The 23,665-nt window shown below is 40.5% G+C and overlaps 1 protein-coding gene across 11 annotated transcripts in view; it reads right to left on the bottom strand.

The window, feature by feature from the left end:
* PPP1R9A (protein phosphatase 1 regulatory subunit 9A) overlaps nucleotides 1-23,665 on the bottom strand; it is a 174,718-nt gene that overhangs the window by 48,709 nt on the left and 102,344 nt on the right. For all 11 annotated transcript variants that reach the window (XM_046930244.1, XM_040695473.2, XM_040695472.2 and 8 more), the window contains 3 exons: nucleotides 16,553-16,685; nucleotides 15,938-16,058; nucleotides 11,078-11,182 (listed from right to left, as the gene is read on the bottom strand). In XM_046930244.1, coding sequence (XP_046786200.1) covers nucleotides 11,078-11,182; nucleotides 15,938-16,058; nucleotides 16,553-16,685 — 359 coding nt within the window. The remainder of the gene's footprint in view (nucleotides 1-11,077; nucleotides 11,183-15,937; nucleotides 16,059-16,552; nucleotides 16,686-23,665) is intronic.

Raw genomic sequence — 23,665 nt, 5'->3', positions numbered from 1 at the left:
ACAGCACCGAGAAGAAGGCTTGAGCTGACCTTGATGTTCACAGCTGCACAGGATCTAGCTGGATTACCAGCTGTGAAATATTATTCTCTGTGGTTACGGTGTTAAAACAAACAGGGACAGGGCTAGGAACATAATTAGTACTTGAACCTATCACTGATGTAAGGAAATATAAGAGAATATAACATCTGGAGAAACTGAAAATTAAGCTGCTGGTGGTTAAGAAAAGCATTCTACTGAAATTGGCAACACCTACATCTCCTGCAATCCAGTCAGCAGTTAATGATCTCAGAGCACACTTTGGATGTGGCTTTCTGCATATTTCCAGCTTCTATGAGACGAGGATCTGCAGAGCTGCACTTCTTGAAATAACAAAATACATAAGTATACATGTGTGAATACATATATATAAAACCAAACGTGGTACAGAAACATTATTGTAAGAATTAATTTAATTAAGTAACATTTCAATTTTGAAAAGTACTTCGGTACTAGAAAAAGAGGGAGGGAGGGATGAACTCTGACACAAAACCAATGCTCCACAGCATGGATTTTTAGTGACTTCTTCTCAGTGACCATTTCTTCTAAAGGTACTTTGAGCATTAAGTGCCCAGTTAAAACAATTTAGCTTCGATTCCTTAAATACAACAAAAATTAAATAAGAAGAAAGAAGTAAGGAAAGTATAGAAAGGATTTTCTTAGAAATAAAGAACAGAGCTTTTCCTACAACAGGATTCACAATGACATTTTATCTTCTAATCTTTACTAAAATATCATTTGGTCAATAAAAACGTACAGTTTACTTCACTGCATTTGGGGAATTTTAACAGATTTTTTTAAGACAGGTTTTATAAGTGGTTTTCCTCTGAGCTTTAAAGCACAACGCTTCTGCTACCATTTATCTAACTTATTTCAAGATGTCTTTAATTACTTTCTCTGGCTGGTTCCATTAGGATAATAACCATATAATTAATCCAAAGTGCTAGAAGTGTTACGAACCCTGTAAGAAGGCAGTTTTATTTAGTTACAATAGAGCAAGCTGAATCTCAATGCTTTTTCATAAACAAGAAAAAAATGGCAGTATGAGATGCAGGGGTCACAGACCGGGCATAAGGAATTCAGTAACTGTGAAGTGCCACTACGCTTCCTCAAATAAAAGGATCCGAAACCTAAGAGTCATACAGACTCTCTGAACCACTGCATAGCTTAGTTTGGACAAGAGCTCTGCTCTGAATCCCCCATCCTAAAGCAGAGTTGGCTCTGACAAGCGCAAGGAAGGGATGCCATCAAGACGGAGCTGGTCAGGCTTCATAAGTGAGCCCATGTGAACCCGATGAGGATCAACAAGTCCAAGTGCAACATGCTGCACTTGGGTCGGGGCAAACCCAGATATGAATACAGGCTGAGAGAACTGACAGAGAGCAGTCTTATCGAGAAAGATCTGCAGGTTCTGGTGGATGAACAGCAGGACCTGAGCCAGCAGCGTGCACTTGTGTTCTGGAAGGCCAATGGTACCCTGGGCTGCACCATAAGAGGGGTGGCCAGCAGGGAGAGGGAGGTGATTGTTCCCCTCTATTCTCCCCTTGTAAGGCCCCATCTGCAGTACTGTGTCTAGGCCTGAGGCCCCCACCACAAGAAAGATATGGATTTGTTTCATTGTGTCCAGAGGAGGGCCACGAAGATGATCAGAAGGCTGGAGTACCTCTCCTATGGAGAAAGGTTGGGGGAGCTGGACTTCTTTTGCCTGGAGAAGGCTCTGGGGAGACTTCACTGCAACTTTCCAGTACTTGAAGGGAGATTATAAGCAGGAGGGGGACTGACTTTTTACGTGTTCCGATAGAGACAGGACAAGGAAAAATGACTTTAAATTAAAAGAGAGGAAATCCAGGTTGAATGTTAGGAAGAAATTCATTACTCAGAAAGTGGTGAGACATTGGCACTGCTGCCCAGAGAAGTTGTAGATGCCCCATCCCTAGAGGTGTTCAAGGCCACGTTGAATGGGACCTTACCAGCCTGAGCTGGTGGGTGACAGCCCTGCCCACAGCGTGGGGTTGGCGTGGATGATCTCTAAGGTCCCTGCCAACCAAGCCATTCTATGGTTCTATGAGTACTCTATTATCCTACGGTCTTCAGCAGTTTTTAAACTCCCTAAGGATAGAAAAATTCCACGGGCCTCTCTGTGCAGCAGTGCTGCCTTTTTGCCTCTCAACCACTCTCTCCAGCTCCTTTGTCTCTCAGTCACTCTCTCCAGCTCCATCTCACCTGCAAATTTCCACAGGGACCTTCCATTTTATGTCCACCCGTGCCACCTCTCACCCCCCTCCTCCCCCCCCACCCCAATCAGAGACAAGCGTGTATACACCGATTTCTGAAGCTATTAGCTGTAAACAAGGGGAAATGAGGGCGAATGGTAAACAAGGAAGTAAATAAGGTTTGCCTGGAGATTAGTGATGATGGTGACTCAAAATAGGAACAAACAAGCAAACAACTCTGCCTGGAGATTAGCACCCGAAGCAACATGAGGAAGTAATCACCATCAGTGGGTGAAAGAGGCCACATAAAGGATGAAAGGTCACATAGGAAAAATCTGAGACAAAAAAAACTGAGACAAAGCAGACACTAATTTATCTTCCAACTTTTCTGCATCCACAGTTTCCCTGTTTTGCTGCTGACATACCTGAAGAACCCCTTCTTGTCTCTTGGGTGCTTTTACCCTTCAGAGCAGTAACCCATGGGATTAGCATGCATGGCTAATGCTATCAAAGCTGCCATCAAACTTCAGTGAAGAACTGAGCAGTTCTTTCCTATTTTGAGTAACAGATTCAGCACACTGCCTCCCTTAGTTGTCTCATTGAACATTTGTGTCAAGTTGTTTTTCATATGCTCCGAAACTCTCCCAGGTTACCAGCCCTCAACCAAGCCGCCCTTCTAATAGATGCTGGAGCAGTGTGAGTCCTCTTTAAGTGTCTAGCCATAACTTCCAAACACATCATGTGTTTCAAAGCAAGAGCTGAGTCATTTTCCCTTCTCACTACATTATAGAGCCTGATGGCAAACACGATCTTGCCCCACTTTGTCTGTTGGCTTAAAAGCCAATACCTTCCCTCCAGCATCAGTTGCACAGCTTGGGCTTGACCTGCATCCAGTCCCATCTGACTGCATGGGCATGATCAAGAAGAAAATCTGTTGTCTGCTGTAGCCCCCAGAGCCCTGTGGCATGGTTAAGGTATTCAACAGCTCCAGCAAAGTAACAGCTGATAGCCCAGAAAAGCCTAAGCAGCCTCTACACAGCACCTTGGATATGGGCCCCTGATGAGCTATACTGCTATCAACACTAAAGGGATATCAGAGCCAGACAATTACAAAGTCATGTAAAAAACCCATGCACCAGTGTTAATGCACTTAGATTAATTATTCCCACAGAAATCAATTCTAGGTCAGGGCCCCACTGACACATTATCTTTACTCAAAACCACTTTAAAATTAGCCAATGGATTCAACATTTTGGCACTCTCCCAAGCTGTGGTTCTTATTCCACTCTACACTTCACTGAGCACAATCAGGGAGAGAACCTCTTCCATCTCCTCCAGTCAGCCTGACAGTTTCCCAATACAATACTTGCTTAGAAGTTTTCTTGAATACATGATGATCAGCATCCTCTGTAGCGCCAGTGAGTCCTTATGGGAACGGCCTCCTCAAACAAACGTATTTACAAATCTACGTTTTAACATTCCTGAATATAGGAGAAGCACACACACTGTCTCTGTTCTAAAGGTGCAAGTGCTATCTGGGAATGTCTTACAGCCTAACTGCATTGAGGTGAGATCCGCCTTCCCTCATTCTCACTACCACAGTGCTGGCATCCGTGGGAAGCAAATCCAGGAAGGCAATGCATGTGGGCAAGAAGTAAGCTGCTGAGTTCTGACCATGTCCTCAATCTAGGTAATTACACGACCCAGATTCTAGCCATGCTGGGCCACACTTGCAGCACAGTCCAGGGGTAGCTCCTCCAGCACCGTATTGTTGCATGCTGATAAGTGCTGCCTGCAAGGCTAAGTGTTGCCTATTTCTGCCCAGCTGTCACAACGTTGTATCACAAAAAACAAGGTGCACCAAAGCTTGGAAGGAACTTCCACAGCAGATTTCACTTAGAAAGATGAAATAAATAAGCTAAATAAACATTTGCGGTGGCATTTCAGTTGCAGCGTTAGGAGTTTTTGTTTAGATTCAACTGACTTAAGGATAAAGTGATTCAAAACCTGTCAAGCTACTCAGAAAAGGGAAAGAAAACCCACTCCATATGAAATCCAGCCCTACCGAATCTTACTAGTTCATGTTAAATATATTTTAAAACAATGCTGTAAGTGCCTAGCAAAATGGTTTATAAACTCAGCTAAAAACTTCTGCGTGGTTTATATATATATTTTATGGTTAAACATATCATTTCCTATCCAAATGTGCAAATATTTCACGAAATTACTTGCCATAAAATACAAATTAGCTAGCTCTTTGGGCACAGGGGCGATCTCAGTGCCAGTAAAATAAATAGTGCCAGGAAATCCTCTTAAGTGCTAGTAATTGATCATCTGCACAGTTAAATTGATGAGACGAGTCTCTGGAACCATTTGGCCCAAGTTAACAAGTACTCTACCCAGCAATACTCAGTCACAGACGAGGACTCAGCAAAGGCTAGGAGTCAACTTGGCTGCTTCCAGCAGGCAGTTTGGACACAGATGCCCTGCTCTGGGAGGTAAGAGCGTTGAACAGCATGAGCAAAGACAGCTCCAAGGCCAGCTGGCTTCAGTGCCCAGGGGCAGCCCCAGGCACGCTGCACCTGCTAGAACAGGCTGAGCAAAGGAATACAAACAGCACTCCAGTACAGCCAGGCTTACCTCATCAGTGCTAAGAGCTCACAGCGCTTTGAGCAATTTCTCACATTAAATGCAGCATGCTATGTCTGGTAGTCCTGTAGAATGATTACCGGTGCTGACAGCTCTTTGCAAGGACCAGGAGTAAGAAAACAGGTCATATTATGTAATTTTTGTGCTTCCATACAAGAACAAATGGGAGAAATTTACACTGTTTAGGTCCAAGGCACCACAATTGAAGTTTATACTGAGTCCCTGATTGAAGTTTATCATAGACTTATCAATCTGCCCAAGAATCAGAGCATGCACTAAGCACAAACGGCTTCTTAAGCAACCCTTTATAAAGTCCCAGCATGACAGAATTGCAGAGCAAAGGACTTTTCTTTCACTCCCTCTCTCCCTTTCTGGTTCCAGGTTCGGATTAAAGGAAACACATACTGGCAGGAAAAGGAAGAACAAAAGCCAGGAAAAAAGACAATATAGTCCAGCCCTCTGTATCTGATACAGAGGTAGCACATTTTGCTTTCGGCTCCTACCTCATTGTCCAAGACTGGGAAGAAAGAGAAATTTCTCCTGTCTCTTCCACTGCATGGATCTGTATAAAGGATGGACAATGCCAGCAAATGTTTAAAGGATGTGGTTGTTTCACAGGGCAAGAGGACAGGAAGAAAAATTTTAAAAGAACAAGAGAAAATCTGCATAGGGTGGCATGCTGGAAGAAGAGAAGATGATTATGTAGGGAAAGGATTCACAGAAATAAAGCAATGCTGCTCACTCTTACCATGAGCAAATATAATTCCCCAGAGGGGTATACTGCTGTTGGCTAGATCCTGCTGTTGACTTCATTTGTCCTCTATACTGTCTGATTGCTTGCAAAGACGCAAGTGTTTAAATTACCTTTCCAGATGTTGTGATGTTAAACAAAACGAACAGCAGGCATGCAAATTACTCTTTTTTGAGACGGTCTATCTTCCAGGAAGAAATCAGCTCAACACGGGGGGAGGAATTTGCTGAAGAAAGAATAAATGATTTCTCAAATTGTTAACAATTAAAATGTGAATATTTCAACTTTCTGTCATTTAACTGCTCCTTGTATAGGAGCTATGTAAAAAAGTAAAAACTTCATTCTTGAATTTCAGATTGCATTTGTACTACAGAAGGAGATAAAGAAATTAGGTGATAAACAGGGAATATGGGATGCAACAAAGTCTTGCTTTGAATTAAAATTGTCCAGATAGAAAAAAAACCACCACAAAATGATAAAAAATGACTCTGTATGAGAATAGAGAACGGCTAACTGTAGAAAGCCTCAGGGTTTGACAGCTACACTGCTATTGTTTGAACCTCTTCTTCACCAATTGAGAAGATTAATTAAACAGCAAGGTGGCAAAATTTGCTAACTAATTATTTAGTTTCCTTATTAATATTGGAAGACTTTTGAGGCATTTCAGAGGAGTTTAATTAAGCAGACGTTGGTAAATATGCTGCTAGGTTAGAATTAATATAATTAATCTCAAGGTGGTGCCAATCAAGAGAAAAGTGACAGGTTTGTACAGGTTCTGTGTGCAAGGTTCCCCAAAAACTCAAGAGCTGACTAAGAAAGCACAATGAGAGCAGCTACTCAGTGCCTAGCAACAGTTTGGAGGCTGAGAGAATGCTCAGTCTCATTCAGAAGACAGGATTCAGAAGGAGGACACAGTTTAAAATTTTCCTCTCCAATAAAACAACGAATTTGGCTAACTATCTTAAAAGAAATGTTTCAGGGGAAAGCAATAGTGATGAAAGCATGCAAGCAGCACATGAAGAACTGGGATTTTCAGATGAATCATACTCTTTTCTTCTTATCAGTCCAGTAAGACTTCCCAGCATCCCTCCCTTCTTGGGACCTTGTGCTTCCCACAGCTGGATGGGCATGAAATTTCGCATTTAGTGAGGCTACAAAGTGAAGTCACTCCCAACCAGTAACTGTTCCTTTATTTCCTGGACACCAGTGAAAGCTTCCACATTTGTCCTAGGAAGGACTGACGCTAGGTATGTATGGTAAAAAGACTGTTTTCTCTGTTACAGAATGAGGTTTTCTCTCCTGTGGCACTGTGTTTAAGGAAAAGCCTCCCTGGAAGCATACGACCTTCCATATGAACTTTCTCTGATAATGGCACCAGGGTCCCTAGCACCCCTGCATGATGATGAAAAATGGGGGAAGAGTGAAGTCAGACATGCTCAAGACCTTAGAAGCAACTTCAAAGAAGTTTAGACCTGCTACTCATCACCACAGTCCATGAGGAACAAGAAAACTAGGAGCTAAAATAAGCTGGAGAATCACCACGACAGGATAGGATTACCACTGTCAAGATGCCTCTCTATATTTTATGATAGGAGGCACCACTTGATAACCCCAGGTTGTCGGATTAGATCCTAAGTGGGTCAGAAGATGCACAGAACAGTTAGTGATATTAGTCTGCTGCTGCCCTCTGACTGCTCCATTAATCTCAGAGCAGGGGTGACAGTCAACCGAATTAGAAAGAACACAAATTTCAAAAGAAAATCCTTCCTTTACATAATGAAATTCTGGAATATGCGAAGTTATTAGTAAACTAAACAGTTAAGCAAAACTATAAAGCAGACGTGATATTTACATGAATTAAAATAGCATTCATAGTTGCATTTGCCAGATTAGAGTCACGGGGATACTAATTCTCAGCCCTAAACACAGAAGCTGATTGCCAGCTGGGATTACAGAAGAACTCTCTCCTTTCTTCATTTCATAGGTTACCGGAGTCCATCTGGTCGGTGCTGATTATCTCCCTTTAAAACATAGTAAGAAAGAAGTGAGGAATTAATTGTTACTGGAGAAGCCAAATTGGTAGGACCAGTGGTCTTCTGTTGCGGAATGACGACTCTTCCAAACAGCTTAGTGCTCCAAACAGTGGATAAGATAATAATAGATGCTTGTGTTTGCTCATTTTCCCCTCCCCCTCAACTAGAACAGTTCAAAAGGTAAAAGTCATGTCTCCATTTTCACAGATTCCTTACTATGTCAGATACAGACAGTTTGGATAAATTTTTCTGGCAGAAACATTGCAAAATCTATTCTAGGTCAACGACTTCCACTGTCAGGATCATTCAAAATGTTCTGAAGGATCAAAGGAGAAAAACAAGTCACTGAGTATTGGTAGTATGCAAGCTTCCTGAAGAGGCATTGATTGCAAAGTATTAAGAACTAGCTTTATTGTCATTCTTCTCATGAACGTCCTTGCAACTGATCACATATAATAAACTTTCCTACCAAAACTAGCATGCACCCTGCCTAGAATCAGGGTAACATGACTGCATATAAGTAATACTTCAGATTGTAAGCAGAAGGTGATGCCAATGAAATGCTCTGTATCTCCCTGTGTACAGGATATGAGGTGGAAGAAAGATATATGCAGTTCACGCAATAATCACTAAGATAACTATGCTTATTAAAGCAATTCTGTAAAACCCATCACTCTGACATTGTTAAATAGCACACAAGTATGTGTGTGATTTCTCCTGTGAAGGGCAGATTCAGGAAGTTGCCTTGTTTTGAATTAAGCTGTGTGAATTAGGGTGTGTGACTGCGCATTGTCTGCACACTTGTAGTTCAGATGGGACACCTGCAGAAGGAAAGGCAGCAGGTATTTATATAGCAGGTTATTGCTCTCTTCTTTTCCAAAGATAGCTCAGCAAACAACCTTTTCCACTACTCCTGCCTCCCCCAGTGACATGGATCATTAATGGCAGCTACTAAGGCAGTGACTGCATTCAAAGGTCACTAGCACTGCTCTTCACACTTCAGACAGGCAGGAGCTAAAGGCTGGGGGCATGTGAGGGATTCTGCCCAAAAGACTCTGCTATGCTGCTCCCAAGCTTCTGGTTCACAGACAGTGGAGATACACGATTTTTCCATCTCATCTCTTGCACAGGTGTACATGGGAATGAGGATTTGACAGAAAATGACCATTCTCTCCTCGAAACACTCAGCAGGTAGAGCCCTTGTATCATACAGAAGATGAAAAACAGTCAGCAAGATAGAAGCACATAATTTTTGGTCATATCTGAATTCATTAATATTAGCTCTAGCTTACTTAACAAGCAAATGTTTAAACCCACAGAAAAGACAACACCACCAAACCACCCGGCATTCCCTATCTCCCAGAATGAACGCTGACTGGAACTATTTCTAATTTTGAGTATCTAAAACCCATCAGAGTCCTCCAGTGTCAGCAGAGCACCAGAGAGTATGGCTACTCAGTACTTGAGCAGAACCTGGGCAGGACGCTGATGCCACACAATGCTCAGCAGCATCATCAAGTCTCACTTCCAGTTTACGGTAAATCAGGAAAAAAGAAGCATGTTCCTCTCAACCAGCTTGTGTAAAACAGAACAATCTTTTTTTTTTTCCTTCCTCCATGAAATTTTAAATGAAACAAAAACAGAGGAAGTTGCATCAAACTCGTTTCTTCTGTCTAATTATGTATAAATTAGTAAAAGGCTGCTAAACATACAGTATGTCAGCATGCATACAGATCCTTCCGACTTCTATTTTATCTAGTAATATTCAATAGTCTAAGTATTATTCTTATTTCAGTTATATTTTGTATTATGATCTATAAAATCTTTTTGCTTTCAAGTGTTTCTCTTAATCTAGTTCTGATACTGATGCATATGGATATTTTTCCTGTGAAAGCTCACTATCTGAAGCTTACTCACAGGGAAAGATGCAGAAACTCACACATCTCTCCTTGATAAATGAGACCTGTCAGAAGCCAGTGATCCCTGAGCACAGGACACCTAGTGAGCTTGACAACGGGAGCTCAACAACAATGAAGAAACACTTTTTAGTGTATGTTATTTTATGACAAAGGGGCCTAGATTGCAACCAGTCTGACTGTAATTTATATCCCATTAGAAGATTCTGGGAGCATTCTGCATGAAAATCATTTTACATTTCTTCTCTTCTCCAAATCCATTATTTTTCCATAGAGGAAAGGATTCTGTTCTGTAACTTGTTCAATAACAACTATACAGACTAAGCTGATTAGGTCAGAACTTTCCTTTTCCTTTTTAATTTTTTTTTGAGTTGAAACATCAAACACAAAATCCAGTCACATTTGCTCTGTGTACTGAAACATGGGAATACATTATTTTCTGTCATAAGAATTTTATGTTCAGCGGTCTCAACTCTGCAGAAACCTAATAGAGTTGATATTCATTTTTGTATTCAAGTCAGTAGGTAAACTCACAGCATGTGTTCTGTCTTTGCAGAAATAAAACTGATGTAGCTACAACTGTAAACGTTACACAGAGATGTATTTGCCTGCAATTACACTACAATTTTCAATATTTTTTTTCCCAAATAGCTTCCTTCTGGTAAAACCTTGATCAACCACCTCCACAATTCTTTACAGAATTCAGATTTCAGTGTTATTTCTCAATGTTGTAAAGGACCGGCGATGGAATTTCTGTGGAAACCTGCACAGCAGCATAGAACACCAGTGGCTGTGGGAGCTCCATCTACTGCATCCAGTAGTTCAGACATGATTCAAAAGTGAGGCTCGAACTCAGAAGAATTCGGCTGTATTCATCAGAGAGGATTTGGAGATAGAAGCCAAGGGTGGCCTTAGAAAGGCTGCTGATTTGCAATATGCCAAAGATATTTCTGGAATTATTTTGCACAGTTAAATGTTTGCTGAAATTAACAAGCTATTAAACAGAAAATCTATGTGACAGAACATGTTTTTAAATGGCTCAACAGTTCATTTCTCAGGAAGCATTCTTATACATTTACAGACATTTTATGGTCTTGCATTTACGTTGATTTTCTTGCTTGTTAAGCATTTTACGGATATTTGTAGTGATGCTTTTCAGTTAACCACAGAATAGGAGATGGTGTAGAGACTGGGGCAACACAATGAACCAATAGAGGGCTGTTGCTCTCCCCACACCAGCAGCTCTCAGGATTGCTGCCCCCAGTACCATCCTCTCCTCCCTGCCAAGATTGCACCCGGGAGCAGCAGTGTGCTCACTGCCTTACTCTTTGGGCCCTGGGGCAGTGCCACAGCCAGCACAGAAGGGACAAAGACACAAAAAATTCCTGCTTATTCCTCAATAGGCTGATTCTCCTGTGAGAGAAGTCAGGTAACCTCAAGCACTCAATCACCATTTTTTTTCACTTCTACAGTACTCACCTGACCTTCCCTTTGGTGTTTCTAAGAACAGTTGCAGCAAAATTTTGTGTAACGCCAACCAGACTGATGCCATCAACTTCCACAATTTGGTCATTCACTTGGATCCTTTCAGGGAAAAACACAAATATATAAATAAGTTATGGAGTTCTTGGAGTATTTTCAACTAAACTTACAACACAGAGATTTTAGTTTGATTTTGAACAAAAACTCAATCATAACACGATTGAGGTAAATAATCACACAGTCCAAAAGACGTTTCTCCTGAACTGGGACTGTACCATCCGAAATACTGGCAAATATTAGGAAACATTAGCAAGGAAGCAATGAAAAAAGTATCTGTGTTTGCATATATCATAAGTCCAGGTTCAAAGTCACCATTACAGCTCCAATCATCCAATTGTTTTCCTTTTGTATAAACACAGCAATACAAATTCCTGCCTTTGTCATATGACTTAAATTAAATGAGAAACTCGAACTGTTCTTGTATCATTCTTTCCGAAGCCAATCTTGGAAAACAGCATAAGACATAGCTTTGGTATTTCACACTAATGGAAAAAACTGAGATATTTAACGAAAACAACCTGCTCATCTGTGGGGAAAAGAGTGTGTGCATCAGATCTAACTGTGACCTACTCTCTTAAAATATTTCATCCATCTTGTTCCAAAAAGATGAATTCCCAGTGTAAGAGCAATCATGGGGCACAATACAATAAGGCCTTGGACTATTTCAACAAGGACTATCTGTTTGAAATACTGGTTTACAGTTCATGCACTGTTTGATGCAGAAAAGTTATGAGGAATTAAAAAAATGCTGCTTTTCTCTGAAATGAGCACTGATATGAAGTCCCTAGAGCTGGCATAAGAATTATCTAGATTAAAATGTTTGGAAGGAGGATTGCTATATTAAACTGTCCTCTGGTGACACACAAGCTCCTCTCGTTTCAAAAATAATTACAATACAAAAGCAAAAGCTCACATCCAGAAGCAATCAAAATGAGCAATTTTCGATTATTTACACAGACGTTACCAATCTAAACAATACAGTTTATTAAGGAATCAAGAAACAGCTTTGAAAACATAATACATGAAAATAACTAAATTAAACTGTTTAACATCTCAGTATATCCTTCATTTCTTTTCAAAGACGAGCATTCACAGCAGAGGCTTTGAAAGAGGCTGAAGCATCCTGACTTGAGGAACTAATTTCACTGTCAAATCTGAGACAGTGCTTTGCAGTTCTGCATATGTTCTAATAGTTCTTGTGTTCTTCTTCTAACAGTTCTTGTGACTCTGCTGATGAGGTAAGAATTAAGAGATTTATGCTTTGGATGCTTCACATCACAGAATGCCAGTGTGCTCTGGGCAGGATCTCCTTTCTGTACATAAGAAACCTTGAAAAATGATCTTTGAGACGGCCTGCAAACTCCTATCTTAAAAATCACATCAAGCATCTTAATCTCAGAGTTCTGATTTAACCATGTATGGATTTAGTAAACACACGTATCATATTCACATCTACTGTATTTGGATACCACATAAAAATAAATATTTTTCTTGTAATTTAGCATAATGAGTTGCAGTCAGATGGCTGCAGGTGTTCCAAGAAAGAAAACTGAAGAAGTTGGTGCTCAGTGAGGAGAAAATTGTCACTCTCTTGCCTGAAAACTAAAGGGGGGAGGAACAGATTCATCTGTAAAGGTAGTTCAGCTCCCATACTTTCCATACTTTACGAGGCAGTGCACTAGTCTTGTTCATACAGATACATAGCACAGTATTTCAGGTGATGAAATAGCATTTTAGAGGACTGCTGTCTGCAGTTTTGTTGATCAACTGCAATTGACTCTGATTCCATTTGTTCTTCGGGTGTTTTGTACCTCATTGTTGGTACAGCTCCTATATTCAATTATTCAATTCCAGCTTTTATTTTTCTGACCAACGCCTCTTTCAATACATTATACATAAATACGCAAATATATCACTCAACATACAATTAACGTAATTATTATCCAATTGTGTAATTACAGGTAATTCAAGAAGAAGTTTCCTGTTTGTTGCCGTGTGCATTCAGTGCTGCCCAGACTAAAACACTCTCACAGCCACGCTCCCCAGGCAGCCTCCCTCTTCCTTGGGCATCCACTCTCCAGCCCCACTCCCCCTGCAGCTCCAGACTTCCCCTGTATTCGTACCTTGGCCCTAACCCTCTGCGCAGGCTGAGTGCCAGACAAGCCCAGCCACTCTATAGACCAAAATGTCCTCAGAGCACTGTTCTCTAGGCAGCCTTCCCTTTTTGGTTGGAAATTCCCTCCACAAGCCCCTCTACCTGCAGCTCTAGGCTTCCTTTCCCTCAAATCTAATTTCCAACATGAAAGAAGAATTAGACTCATGTTGGCAAAGCCTAGATTATAAAGGCTTAACTGCTTTTATCATTAACTAAATTGGTAATTCTTCTGACAATTATTTTCTAATGGCTGTGACTTAAAACTCTGCCTATGTGAAGCAGCAGTTCTATGAAGTGGAAATGAAGGAAGTCAAACAAATACCTGCATAACTATTGCTTTGTGAGATGAACTGAAAAATATAACCTATGCAGAGGCAAAGTTCAGAGTATTTTTCACGTTGGTAACTCTGTAATGTTTCAAAACAGTTGTTCTTGATGTTCTCAAAATACTTTAAAATGACTCATCACCATTTGAAAGAAAAAGCTATCACATTGGTCGAGAAAGAATTCTATTTTTCTCATTCAGTCTAATGATTGATTTCATATTTTACACACTATTAATAATCTCTCATTACTTATTAGTGCGCTTTGATTTGGATTTCTCTCCAAGCACTGTTCTTGGTTAAATACTTCCACACAATGCCTTTCAATATGACAGCTGAATGCTACCTGTTTATACCAACTTGAATCAGTCCAGTGGTGCTCAAACACTAAGAAACACGTTTGTACAGATGCTGTGTCTCCAAGTACTTTACACCATGACTTGATGGGTCTTTCAATAAATGATAGGCATTGTAATGCTTAAAATTATAGCTTCAGAGAGCCTGCTTCAAGACTGCTGTAAAGTCATTCAGAATATCTGATCCAACTGCTGAGAAACAGTTTTATTTTCTGTTCAGAGACTCTGATTTGCTATCAGTGTTAATGATTAACTAGGCTTTTCAAATGATGAAGTTAACAGGACCTTTTACAGTTGATGCACTTTATTACAGAACCGGCTGCTCCTGACTGAGAGGATTACGTATCCCTTTCTCAAGTGAATGATCAGTCAGGCTCTCAAAGAGAAAATGAGAGGGCTATTTCTCAGCTGACTGAACATTCATACAGTTGGAAACCAACACAAATATTAGAATAGCCAACGAAACATATTATTTTTTCTCAGATGACAAGCTCCTCTCAGATGCCATCTAGGGAAAAGAAAGAAGAGACTTGTAATTGCACATTAACTTCTGGAGCCCACTCAAGACATGTGAATAATGAGAGGAACAGAAAATACATATTATCAGAGACCAGGTGTGAGCTACTCTGATTTTCAACCAGAGAATTTCACGCAGAATGCCAGTAGTGAGCTTAATGCTTTTTGGCTGAGCTCAGGCATATTTTTCAGAATAAACATTCACTTAAATTTAAAGTAATGAATGAATTCACGACATCCGGAGATGTCAGCATCTTTACTTCCCTTCCTAATTTTTTAAGCCTGGGATAAATCAGTACTTGGCCTTCAAGCTGTGGTCTTATTGCCAAAATCTGTAGTGATACTGAAAGCCCAGACTGGAAGAGGCTATACTTGAATGGTTTCATAGCAATGTTATTAAATTCTGTGAACTCCTGACAGGTAGAGAGTGCTGATTTAATTTGTATAGGGTTTCCACAGCAGAAACCTGGCATTTTTAAGTATGCAGTATGGGTAGTACACACTACTTCCAAAGTCTGAACAGGATGACAAGTTACAGGCATTCATCATTAAGGAGGAATTCAATTCCTCACCACTACTTCATACACATTTCCACGTCAGACACCATTCTGTCAGACTGTCCCTCTGCTGCCATCTTTCATGTGGCAACAAAATGGACATTGGTGGGAAGGTTCAACCTCTACCACCATACCAACATCCACCTCTGCTGTTTTGAGCCAGCATGATAAAATAGGAGGCAGTACTTTTGGAGCAGCCCTCATATATTCAAAAGGAATTCTTTGAATTGCACATACCAAATAAACAATTTTAGAAGCAGTCAAGTTTTACATGAGCACTGTAATAACCAGCCCATTTATTTAATGGAAAGATTTATATTGTCGATTCCTACTGCAATTGAGTAATGTAGTTTCGGTCCTGTAAGGGTAAAAAACAAATTTTGAAGTTTATGCATATTTAGAAATACAAAGTGACACTACGTGTTAGTAAGCTTAAAAGGAGGTGTATTTAATAAAAGATAATGGCTCAGAAATACTGAACTATTTTCCTAATCATATGTTGATCAGAACTGGTTTTCATAAGCACTAATTGATTAAAGTTGGTTTGAAGCCAAAAAAAACATGTAGGAGCTCAAAATCATTCAAAACTACCTTCAGCAGTGATGTGCAATGTGGAATCTCCAGCTTTACTCATGCTAAAGCACCTCAGTTTTCAGGTAGCCACAAACTTGCATCCTTGGCAAGACTATTCTTCTTTAACAGTTTAACCTTTGCACCAAAATAGTGTATTTTCATACACCACCTCAGGTATTTGAACCTTACCAACAGCCTCAGAATTCTACTGCTTTCCGTTATGATGATATACATTTAGCTAACAGCTCCTTCCTGTGGAAATCGTAATTCACGATAGTTAACACTGGGAAAGTTTCCAAAGACTGAGTCTACTTTACCTGCCATCTCTTTCCGCTGCCCCACCTTCTGTTACTGTTTTGACAAATATTCCCAGTTTTTCAAGGCCTGCATCTGCTCCAACTCCCATTCCAATAATGCTAATGCCAAGTCCATCTTCATCTGCGAAAAAGGTAAGTGAAAGCAGAAACTCTTTACATTTGATTTTATACAGTTATTTGGTAGGCAAATATCTATGCTCTGTTTCCTCTTTATTTCCCATGCAAACGATGTTAATTCCTTTTGATTCCTTTTACAAATCTTGTTATTTGACCGCATTCATTACACGCAAAAATATCACCCTTGCCCCCTTGAGGAGCTCAGAACAGTAATCAAAGATTTTTATTCTTCCAGTGAAGAATGAAAACATCACATAAACCGCTGCATAAAATCATGTTTTAGTGGAGTGACACAAAACAATTACTGTAAGAAAATAAAGAACTGCATGTTTCTCAACTGTTCCTTCAATTTCTTACTGAATAGTTACTGAAATCCAAAAAGCCAAGGTGATTAATAGGGATTCAAGGAAACCCAAGACTGGCTACGTAAGCATGTGGACTACCCCAGACTTGTAGATCGATTTTGTATGAACTGGAAGGGGCGTGCAGACTACATACCTTTTTCTAGTTCAACTGGGAAAAGCTCCAGCTTTTCCACACGCTTCTCGAGTTCATATTCAGCTGATGCAGCCACTGGGTCAACTTCATCATTTCTCCTGTCATAGTCTTCATTGGAGTATGTATTGAAAACCTGTGGAAACACATCAAAAATCATTCAACTGCTTTCTTCAGAAAGAGTGCCAGCTTAGGAGAATAGCTACTGCTTTTCTTCTGTGATGTTGCAGAGTTTGAGAAGGATTTTAAAGGCAAATTTCTCCTGTTCATTCAACTTTCAGGTATTTAAATTTGTGCTTTTTTTACATAGAGTGCAAGTAGGGTTGCGAAGGTCAATTCTGAGTATAAATGATTTTTTTGTATTGTTCGTGGTTGTAAATACAGAAGGTAATCTTGAATAAGTTGTCTTTTCCATCTCAATATTTAAAACACATAATTGAATTTATTAAGAATGCATCATCGCCGATGACTCACAGACACGAAAAAGCAAAATACACTGAAAGACGTATACAATCTCTGTTTCAGTCTTTATTTCTAATAAAGTTCCAGTTTGCATTCATCTAACCAAAGCTAGACCTGAACACCTCTCCATCTACTTTTACACCACCTATGCATACCACTACACACCATGCTCTATAATATGTATTAACTTCTAGGAGAACAAAGTACACCATCCTGGGTACTTTTAAAACAAACCAGGTTCACAGTTTTATTTCAGCTCTGAAGTAGTAATTTAACACTGCCATGGTTTCAGCTGGGACAGAGTTGATTTTCTTCATAGAGTTTATCTTTTGGCTTTATGAGCAAAACAGTGTTGATAACACATCGATGTTTTAGTTGCTGCAGAGCCAAGGACATTTCAGTTTTTCAGCATCTTGTACTGTCCTGCCAGCGAGGGGGCTGAGGGGCACAAGGAGCTGGGAAGGGACAAAAGCAGGACAGCTGACCTAAATTGGCTAAAGGGATATTAAGCTAGCAACAGCTTATTTTCATACTTCAGATGTCAGAGTTTGCCAATCGCATTCATGAAACTGCCCAGTGACGGCAGTGATGAGCGAACACTCATTTTTAGCAGCAATAATTGCACTGAACTTTAGTCTGTATCAAGTTATGAAAAAAAAAAAAAGAAAAAAGAAAAAAAAAAGAAAAAAAAAAGAAAACCATGTTCCCTATCTCCTCTCCCTTCTTTACAGAAGGTACTGCAACACCACACCCTGACAGCACCCTGACATCTCCAAGGCCTCACTGACCTCACCGATGCTGAGAGGCACCCTCTGCCCACAGCCAGGCCAGGCCCCAGCTGCACCCCAGCTGCCCTGCTGCTGCTTTCCTGAGGCAGCACAGACCTTTGACATAAACTTCCTACCTATTTCACGAACAGTGCTGTTTAATCTGTTACTATCAAATGCAGATAAGTGTGTATGGATAGCTAGTAAGAATCGTCTTAGATTGCGGTCCAGAAAAATAGAGGTAAACATCATGGTTAACAGCACGAAAACAACTTTGAAGATTTCTTTTGAGTGCCTTCCACTAATAATGACTGCAAAAGTGAATTTAGAAAACCAACTGGCAGTAGATTACATCCATCAGTGATTATAGCCGCTCCTACCCTGCTGCCTCCCAACAGAGGCAGTGACCAACTGGTTCCATTCCTGAAACCAGATGCACTCCACGCGCACTTGAAAGCAAATTAAAACCAAATAATCCTGCTTTCCATCTAAGTCTGATGTTTTGTGACAGGCCGAAGGAAAAGAAGAAACCGTAATGATTCACATTCATTGTGGAGTCTGAAAAGTGCCTCTTCCAGTAATAAGCCTTTCTATCTCACATCTAAGCCTACAAGCTTGAGGGTATTTTGAGTTCTAAACGAAGTCTTGGCCAAGCTATGCTTGCAATGTATGCCCGGAGGACACTGTCCCAGAGAAGGTAAATCTGTCCCAGGTTTGCTTGGCAGAACCCTCCACCACCTAAAAACTAATGGAGTTCTAAGGAAACCTTGCAAATACTGCAGGGGAATGGAGCAAGAGACCACCATGTAAGTGCTGATACAACTGTTGCTCGCAAGAAAATCTCCATTGAAAAGCTGTTTTAACAACAATTCTGCACATTGAGTTCTCTTAAATAGTAAAGATGCTAATATTGCAATACAAAATACTATTCAAGTCTGTTGTAAGTATAGTAACTGTACTATGCTTCTCACAAAGCTGCTGCAAAAAAACCTCCCAGCTTTACATGAAGTCATTGAAACAGGAGAGATATCAGCACTGTACGGAAATTTCAATTCCTCTATTTTAGATCGATGGGAAACAATTAAAAATTACCTCTTTTAAGAACACTGAGATGATAAACATTTTACAAGAACTCACCAACATATCTTGCATTGATTTCCAGCAATATTGATGCAAGAAAAATTGTTTTAACTAAATGATAATCCTCAGAGGCCTTCGTAAATATATCTAAAAGATAAGGAAAATAGGTCACGCACTGAACACTATGCAATGCTGCTGTACACTTTGCTCTGCTTAAGCATGCATGTTTCAGATTGGAAAGATACTCCTGCAGAAACAAGCATTGGGAAATGCAACCATTTGGTCTAAAATAACCCGCAAAACCTATGTGCAATTTCTGGCCATGTGATGAGCAACTAACCAGCCACTGAACATGTACTGATAACCTTGAGCTCCTCCCCTAGATGTCTAGAGAAGGACATAGTAAGTGAACCTGCACACAGTAAGCGAACCTGCGCACTGGAAATGCCCCGAATGCTGCAGTAAGTGCTGCTCCTGCTGTCAGGCATTTGAACTGCCAGTTAAAATGGAAAAACAAAAGAGAGAGTGTATATTTAGCAGCCTGAGAGACGAGTTCTCCAAAGTCTTTTGTAACTTCACACTTTTCAAAGACCTCTTTTCCACAAGGTAAAGCCTTCGTTACATTATCTGTCTCTGCCTGCTGCTTCTCAGTGGGTCGGAACACTTAGAGGAAGAATGATGACCAAGCTCTGGCTGCCAAGGATTGGCCACAAAACCTCTAGGTCTGAAGTGAGGCATAGCCACAAAAGCAAGTACAGGTTAAAAATTGCAACTGTGAGATTATAGCTTGGATTGTCTGATCTATCAGCACGATGAGAGAAACCTGTGATTCAACTGTGGAACAGAGATTGTATTATCAAGGAAAATGGAGATGCAGTTACCAGCTGATGGAGGATGGCAAGCAGGGCAGGAAAACACTGCTTGCAGGACACAAGGATTATGGGGAAAAATCATATCAAAAAACTAATATGTTTATTTCTGGATCTTTTTTCATCGTGTTAACTGGCCCCGTTTGTTGGCCGTTTGGATCATGCTTACTTTGGCAGAATACTTATAAATAAGAAGGGAATTAATAATAGTGGCAGTGGCGAACATTCTTACTACTGTCTTCAAATACATCACACCACTCTTACCTTATCTGAGACTGCAGGATTACTGATAGCATCAGGGTAAAATAGTGTATCTATCCTACCTGGCATTAACTCATCATATCCTTTTGGTCGTATGACCTTACACGCTGCCCCAAATGTGTGTTTTTAGAGGACGAAGGAGGAGGCAGTGATTTGTCATTTACCTCATTCTGTGTGACCACATTTAATGGATGACTGATTCTTTTAAACAAATCCCCAGGTGTTAAAATTAAGAAAAGGAAATCTGTAATCTGTGGTTGGAAATCCTTCTTCTTTCTGAAGCCATCTATCCACCACAGTAACAAACTGCTTGTTCCATGCAGACATGAGAACTGTCACTCAAGATTTTAGCTTGCTAAAAATAAAAATGTTAAATATTTTCACCCACAAAGTATACTTAGCTTAAGTAGGCCTATTTCACCAAGTCTGTCACCACTGTGTTTCCTGGAGTGTGCACAGGACTGCAGATTTGCAGGAAATCTCCCATTCCTTTGATTTAATAGAGTTGGTTCTGCACTCACGCTGCTTAAGTAGCCACTACAGGGAAGTCTACTAAGCTGTCAGTTAAAGGAAGCTTACTTAAGGAATATTTAATACGTCATCTTAATCTGCACTTGTAACTCTTAAGAGTATTTAGAAGCAAGTTTCCAGGAAATTCACCTTTGACGTTTACAAGGATTTACAGAAACACTCAAAAGCACAAGAATCAAAACCCACCAGCAGTGGAGACAACTGAAGGGATACTAAACCTAAATGTGTGTGTGAACACAAACAGATCCTGAAGAATTGGCTGGCTCTCTCAAACACTGCAGTTAATAGAACGCACTTCTACCTTCACTAATGTGACACAGAAAGGGTCATCAGCAACTCTTTTAGGACAAAAATAACCACAAAGCTCCATCAGTGTCTTTTGGCCATGCAACATTTTTTTGCCAACATTTGACACAGAAAGGTGAATAGTTACAAAAATACAGTACAGTTTGTCTTTGTAAGTCCCCAGGGTGTGCTGTGTCTTTAGCAGGAGGGTATATAGGAGCATAAATCCCGCAGAGATAATGACAGAGGACTTCCATGCAGACAGAATGAAACTTGGTGCAGTGTCCATATTCAGGGAGCCCCAGTTCTAATCCTTTCTGTAGGTGTTTTCTCCTGCAAGGAAATTAGCTTGTTTGCCTTATGCTGAAATTGGGAAAAACTGAAAGGTATAAACACTAAAGGGAACTAATCAGCCTGATACTATGGATGTGTCCTCTGAAAACCTTCACTGTAACAACAGTAATAAAAATTTCCTTTTGCTTGCCCCATTAACTCTGGGAAAAGATGAAAATCCAGAGCTTGTCTTTAACGTAGACATGAATGGAAATCATAACATATCTTGTACAAGAGCAATATAATTGTTAATTATGGCTCCAGCTAGAATATCAGACTGTATAATTTCAGAGATCGAACAGAAGTTCTGTTTTAACTGTTAGGAAGAAATGAGGAAATATTACCTACACCATTTGGCCGCAGGACATTCAGACAAGCGGTACAAGCTGTGGATGACGCCCTCAATACTTTCTTCTCAGGTCTGTAAGTCTCCAAAAGCAAGTAATTGTACCTTCCTGCCATCTGTGAGAACAGCTATGTTTCCAGGGTTCCTGTAAACCATTTCAGAGTTGTTTTACTACCAAGTTGCTATTTTGTTTTGAATATCCTAAACCAGACCATTCATTAACTACTGCCTGGAAGTCTCTCCACCTCATAGCTCTAAAGGGGAGAGGAAGCTCTGACAAAGTCCCAAATAGGCGTCTCTCCACATTATTTAAGGAATGTTTTCTCATGTGACGCGGTCTCTTTCTTGAAGCAAAATGAAGACAGACAGTGAGGAGCTTCCTCAGCCTTCCTGGCTTCCGTCTCCCTAATGCCCACATGGGCATCAGCTGTCACACATGCATCTGAAGGGAAGCACCAAGGAGACAACTCTTCCCAAGGAGCGACTGCAGGGATGAGACACAGCTGGGACTCAGACAGTTACAATATTGAAAAAAATGGAAAGTCGAACACCAAAATCAAGTCTGGGCTTTCCCTCTGAAAGCTTTATAGGGCTAAAGATCTGTTCTAAGCTGCCCAAAACTGGCAAAAAGAACTGTACAGCACGTTTTAGTTTCTGAAATCCTAAAAGTATCTGGGCCCCAGATTTCTCAACCCCACAAGGATCGCTTCTTACACATGACAGAGTGCCAGGAGCCATTGCTGCCATGCACAAACTACTGAATTTGTGGACACACAGCTGGTATCTATTAGGTCCCGATAGTCTTCTAACAGCCGGCTAGCACTCACTGTTAAGTCTGCTGGCTGTTGGCACAGCCCTAAGGACAGTGCCTAGTGAAAAGCCACCATGGCACTGCCTGGAAGCAATGCCACCACATCTCAGCTGGCATCAGGCAGTGATACTCCACTCCAAATCCCTTACCTCAGCATTTTTAATCTTCATACGGTGGCATTTAAACCATTTGTACTATATATAGGTGGGTGGCAATCTGCCAAACACTTCCATGCAGTACTACCCATATGTTCATGACTGGGTCTCCTTTTGGTTAGATTTTAGGACTGCAGCACTTCCTAATGCTTTTCACCTTTCTGACCACTGCTGAGTCGTGTTCACACATTTCCACTGAACTCCAGTGCAACTTCAGATCCCTTTGGTAATCCTTTGCAGTTAGCAAAAGCCTAGCAGAGTACACAAATAGAGCTCTTATTACACCAGCTGAGTTACATTGTCTTTGTTGACAAAGCACTTACTGCTCTAGTATAGACAGATTTCATTTCACTGGCATATTGTTCTGCAGCTCTTCAGTAAGTTTTGACTTCTCCTGCATTGACCATCACCATCAATTTTGTGACCACATTTTTTTCACCACTTGCCCAGAGAGAGTGGAACAGCTCCATCATGAATGTAGGTAACTATCATGAATGAAGGTAACTCTCCTTCATTATGAAAAGCGACAACCTGCCCCAGCTCTTCTCCTCTCCTAACCTGTGATGTCAGGCAATGACCTTTCATTTTACCTAGTGATAGTTTAATATTCTTCCTCTCAATGAGGATGTAGGGAAAGTCGTTTTGAGAAACATCAGAGCGCCTGCCAGATTCCACTATCTGCCATCCTGCTTAAGCCTTTACAGTACTATAATGAATTTGTGTGCCATGACATCCCCCTGGAAAATGATTACAACAGCACACGTTCCAAATAAGCTCCTTCTATGAATTTGCCCAGTACATAAAACAGTAATCTGTGGTTTTCTGTCTTCTAATGGAGAACTGTTTTTCTGAACTGGTATTATCTTTCACCACCTTCTTGTTCTCTGCTACTGAGGCAAAGCAGTGCATTTCACTCTGTGGTTAGTAGTCTGACAATTTCATATTGGCATTCATTTGCAATTTGGGGGTAAATATAAGCTATTTCCAGTGGCGTACTGACAGTCATTTTTTCAATAATATGTGATGTCTTCTAATGAACTTTGAGATAATGTCTCTACTTAGTCTTCTTAAAGAAACATTTTAATGTGGGGACTTTTCTTTGTTGTGAACAACGCAAAACACTGATTAGCTTTTCTATTAGGGCAAGTAGCTTCTCTGAGCAGTCCTGTAGCATCTTAGCAATCTTTTGGCTTTACCTACTTTGTAGCACGCTTCC

Source organism: Gallus gallus, chromosome 2 (assembly GCF_016699485.2).
Source record: "Gallus gallus isolate bGalGal1 chromosome 2, bGalGal1.mat.broiler.GRCg7b, whole genome shotgun sequence".
Classification (NCBI taxonomy): domain Eukaryota; kingdom Metazoa; phylum Chordata; class Aves; order Galliformes; family Phasianidae; genus Gallus; species Gallus gallus.
This window is presented reverse-complemented; position numbering and strand designations above follow the sequence as displayed.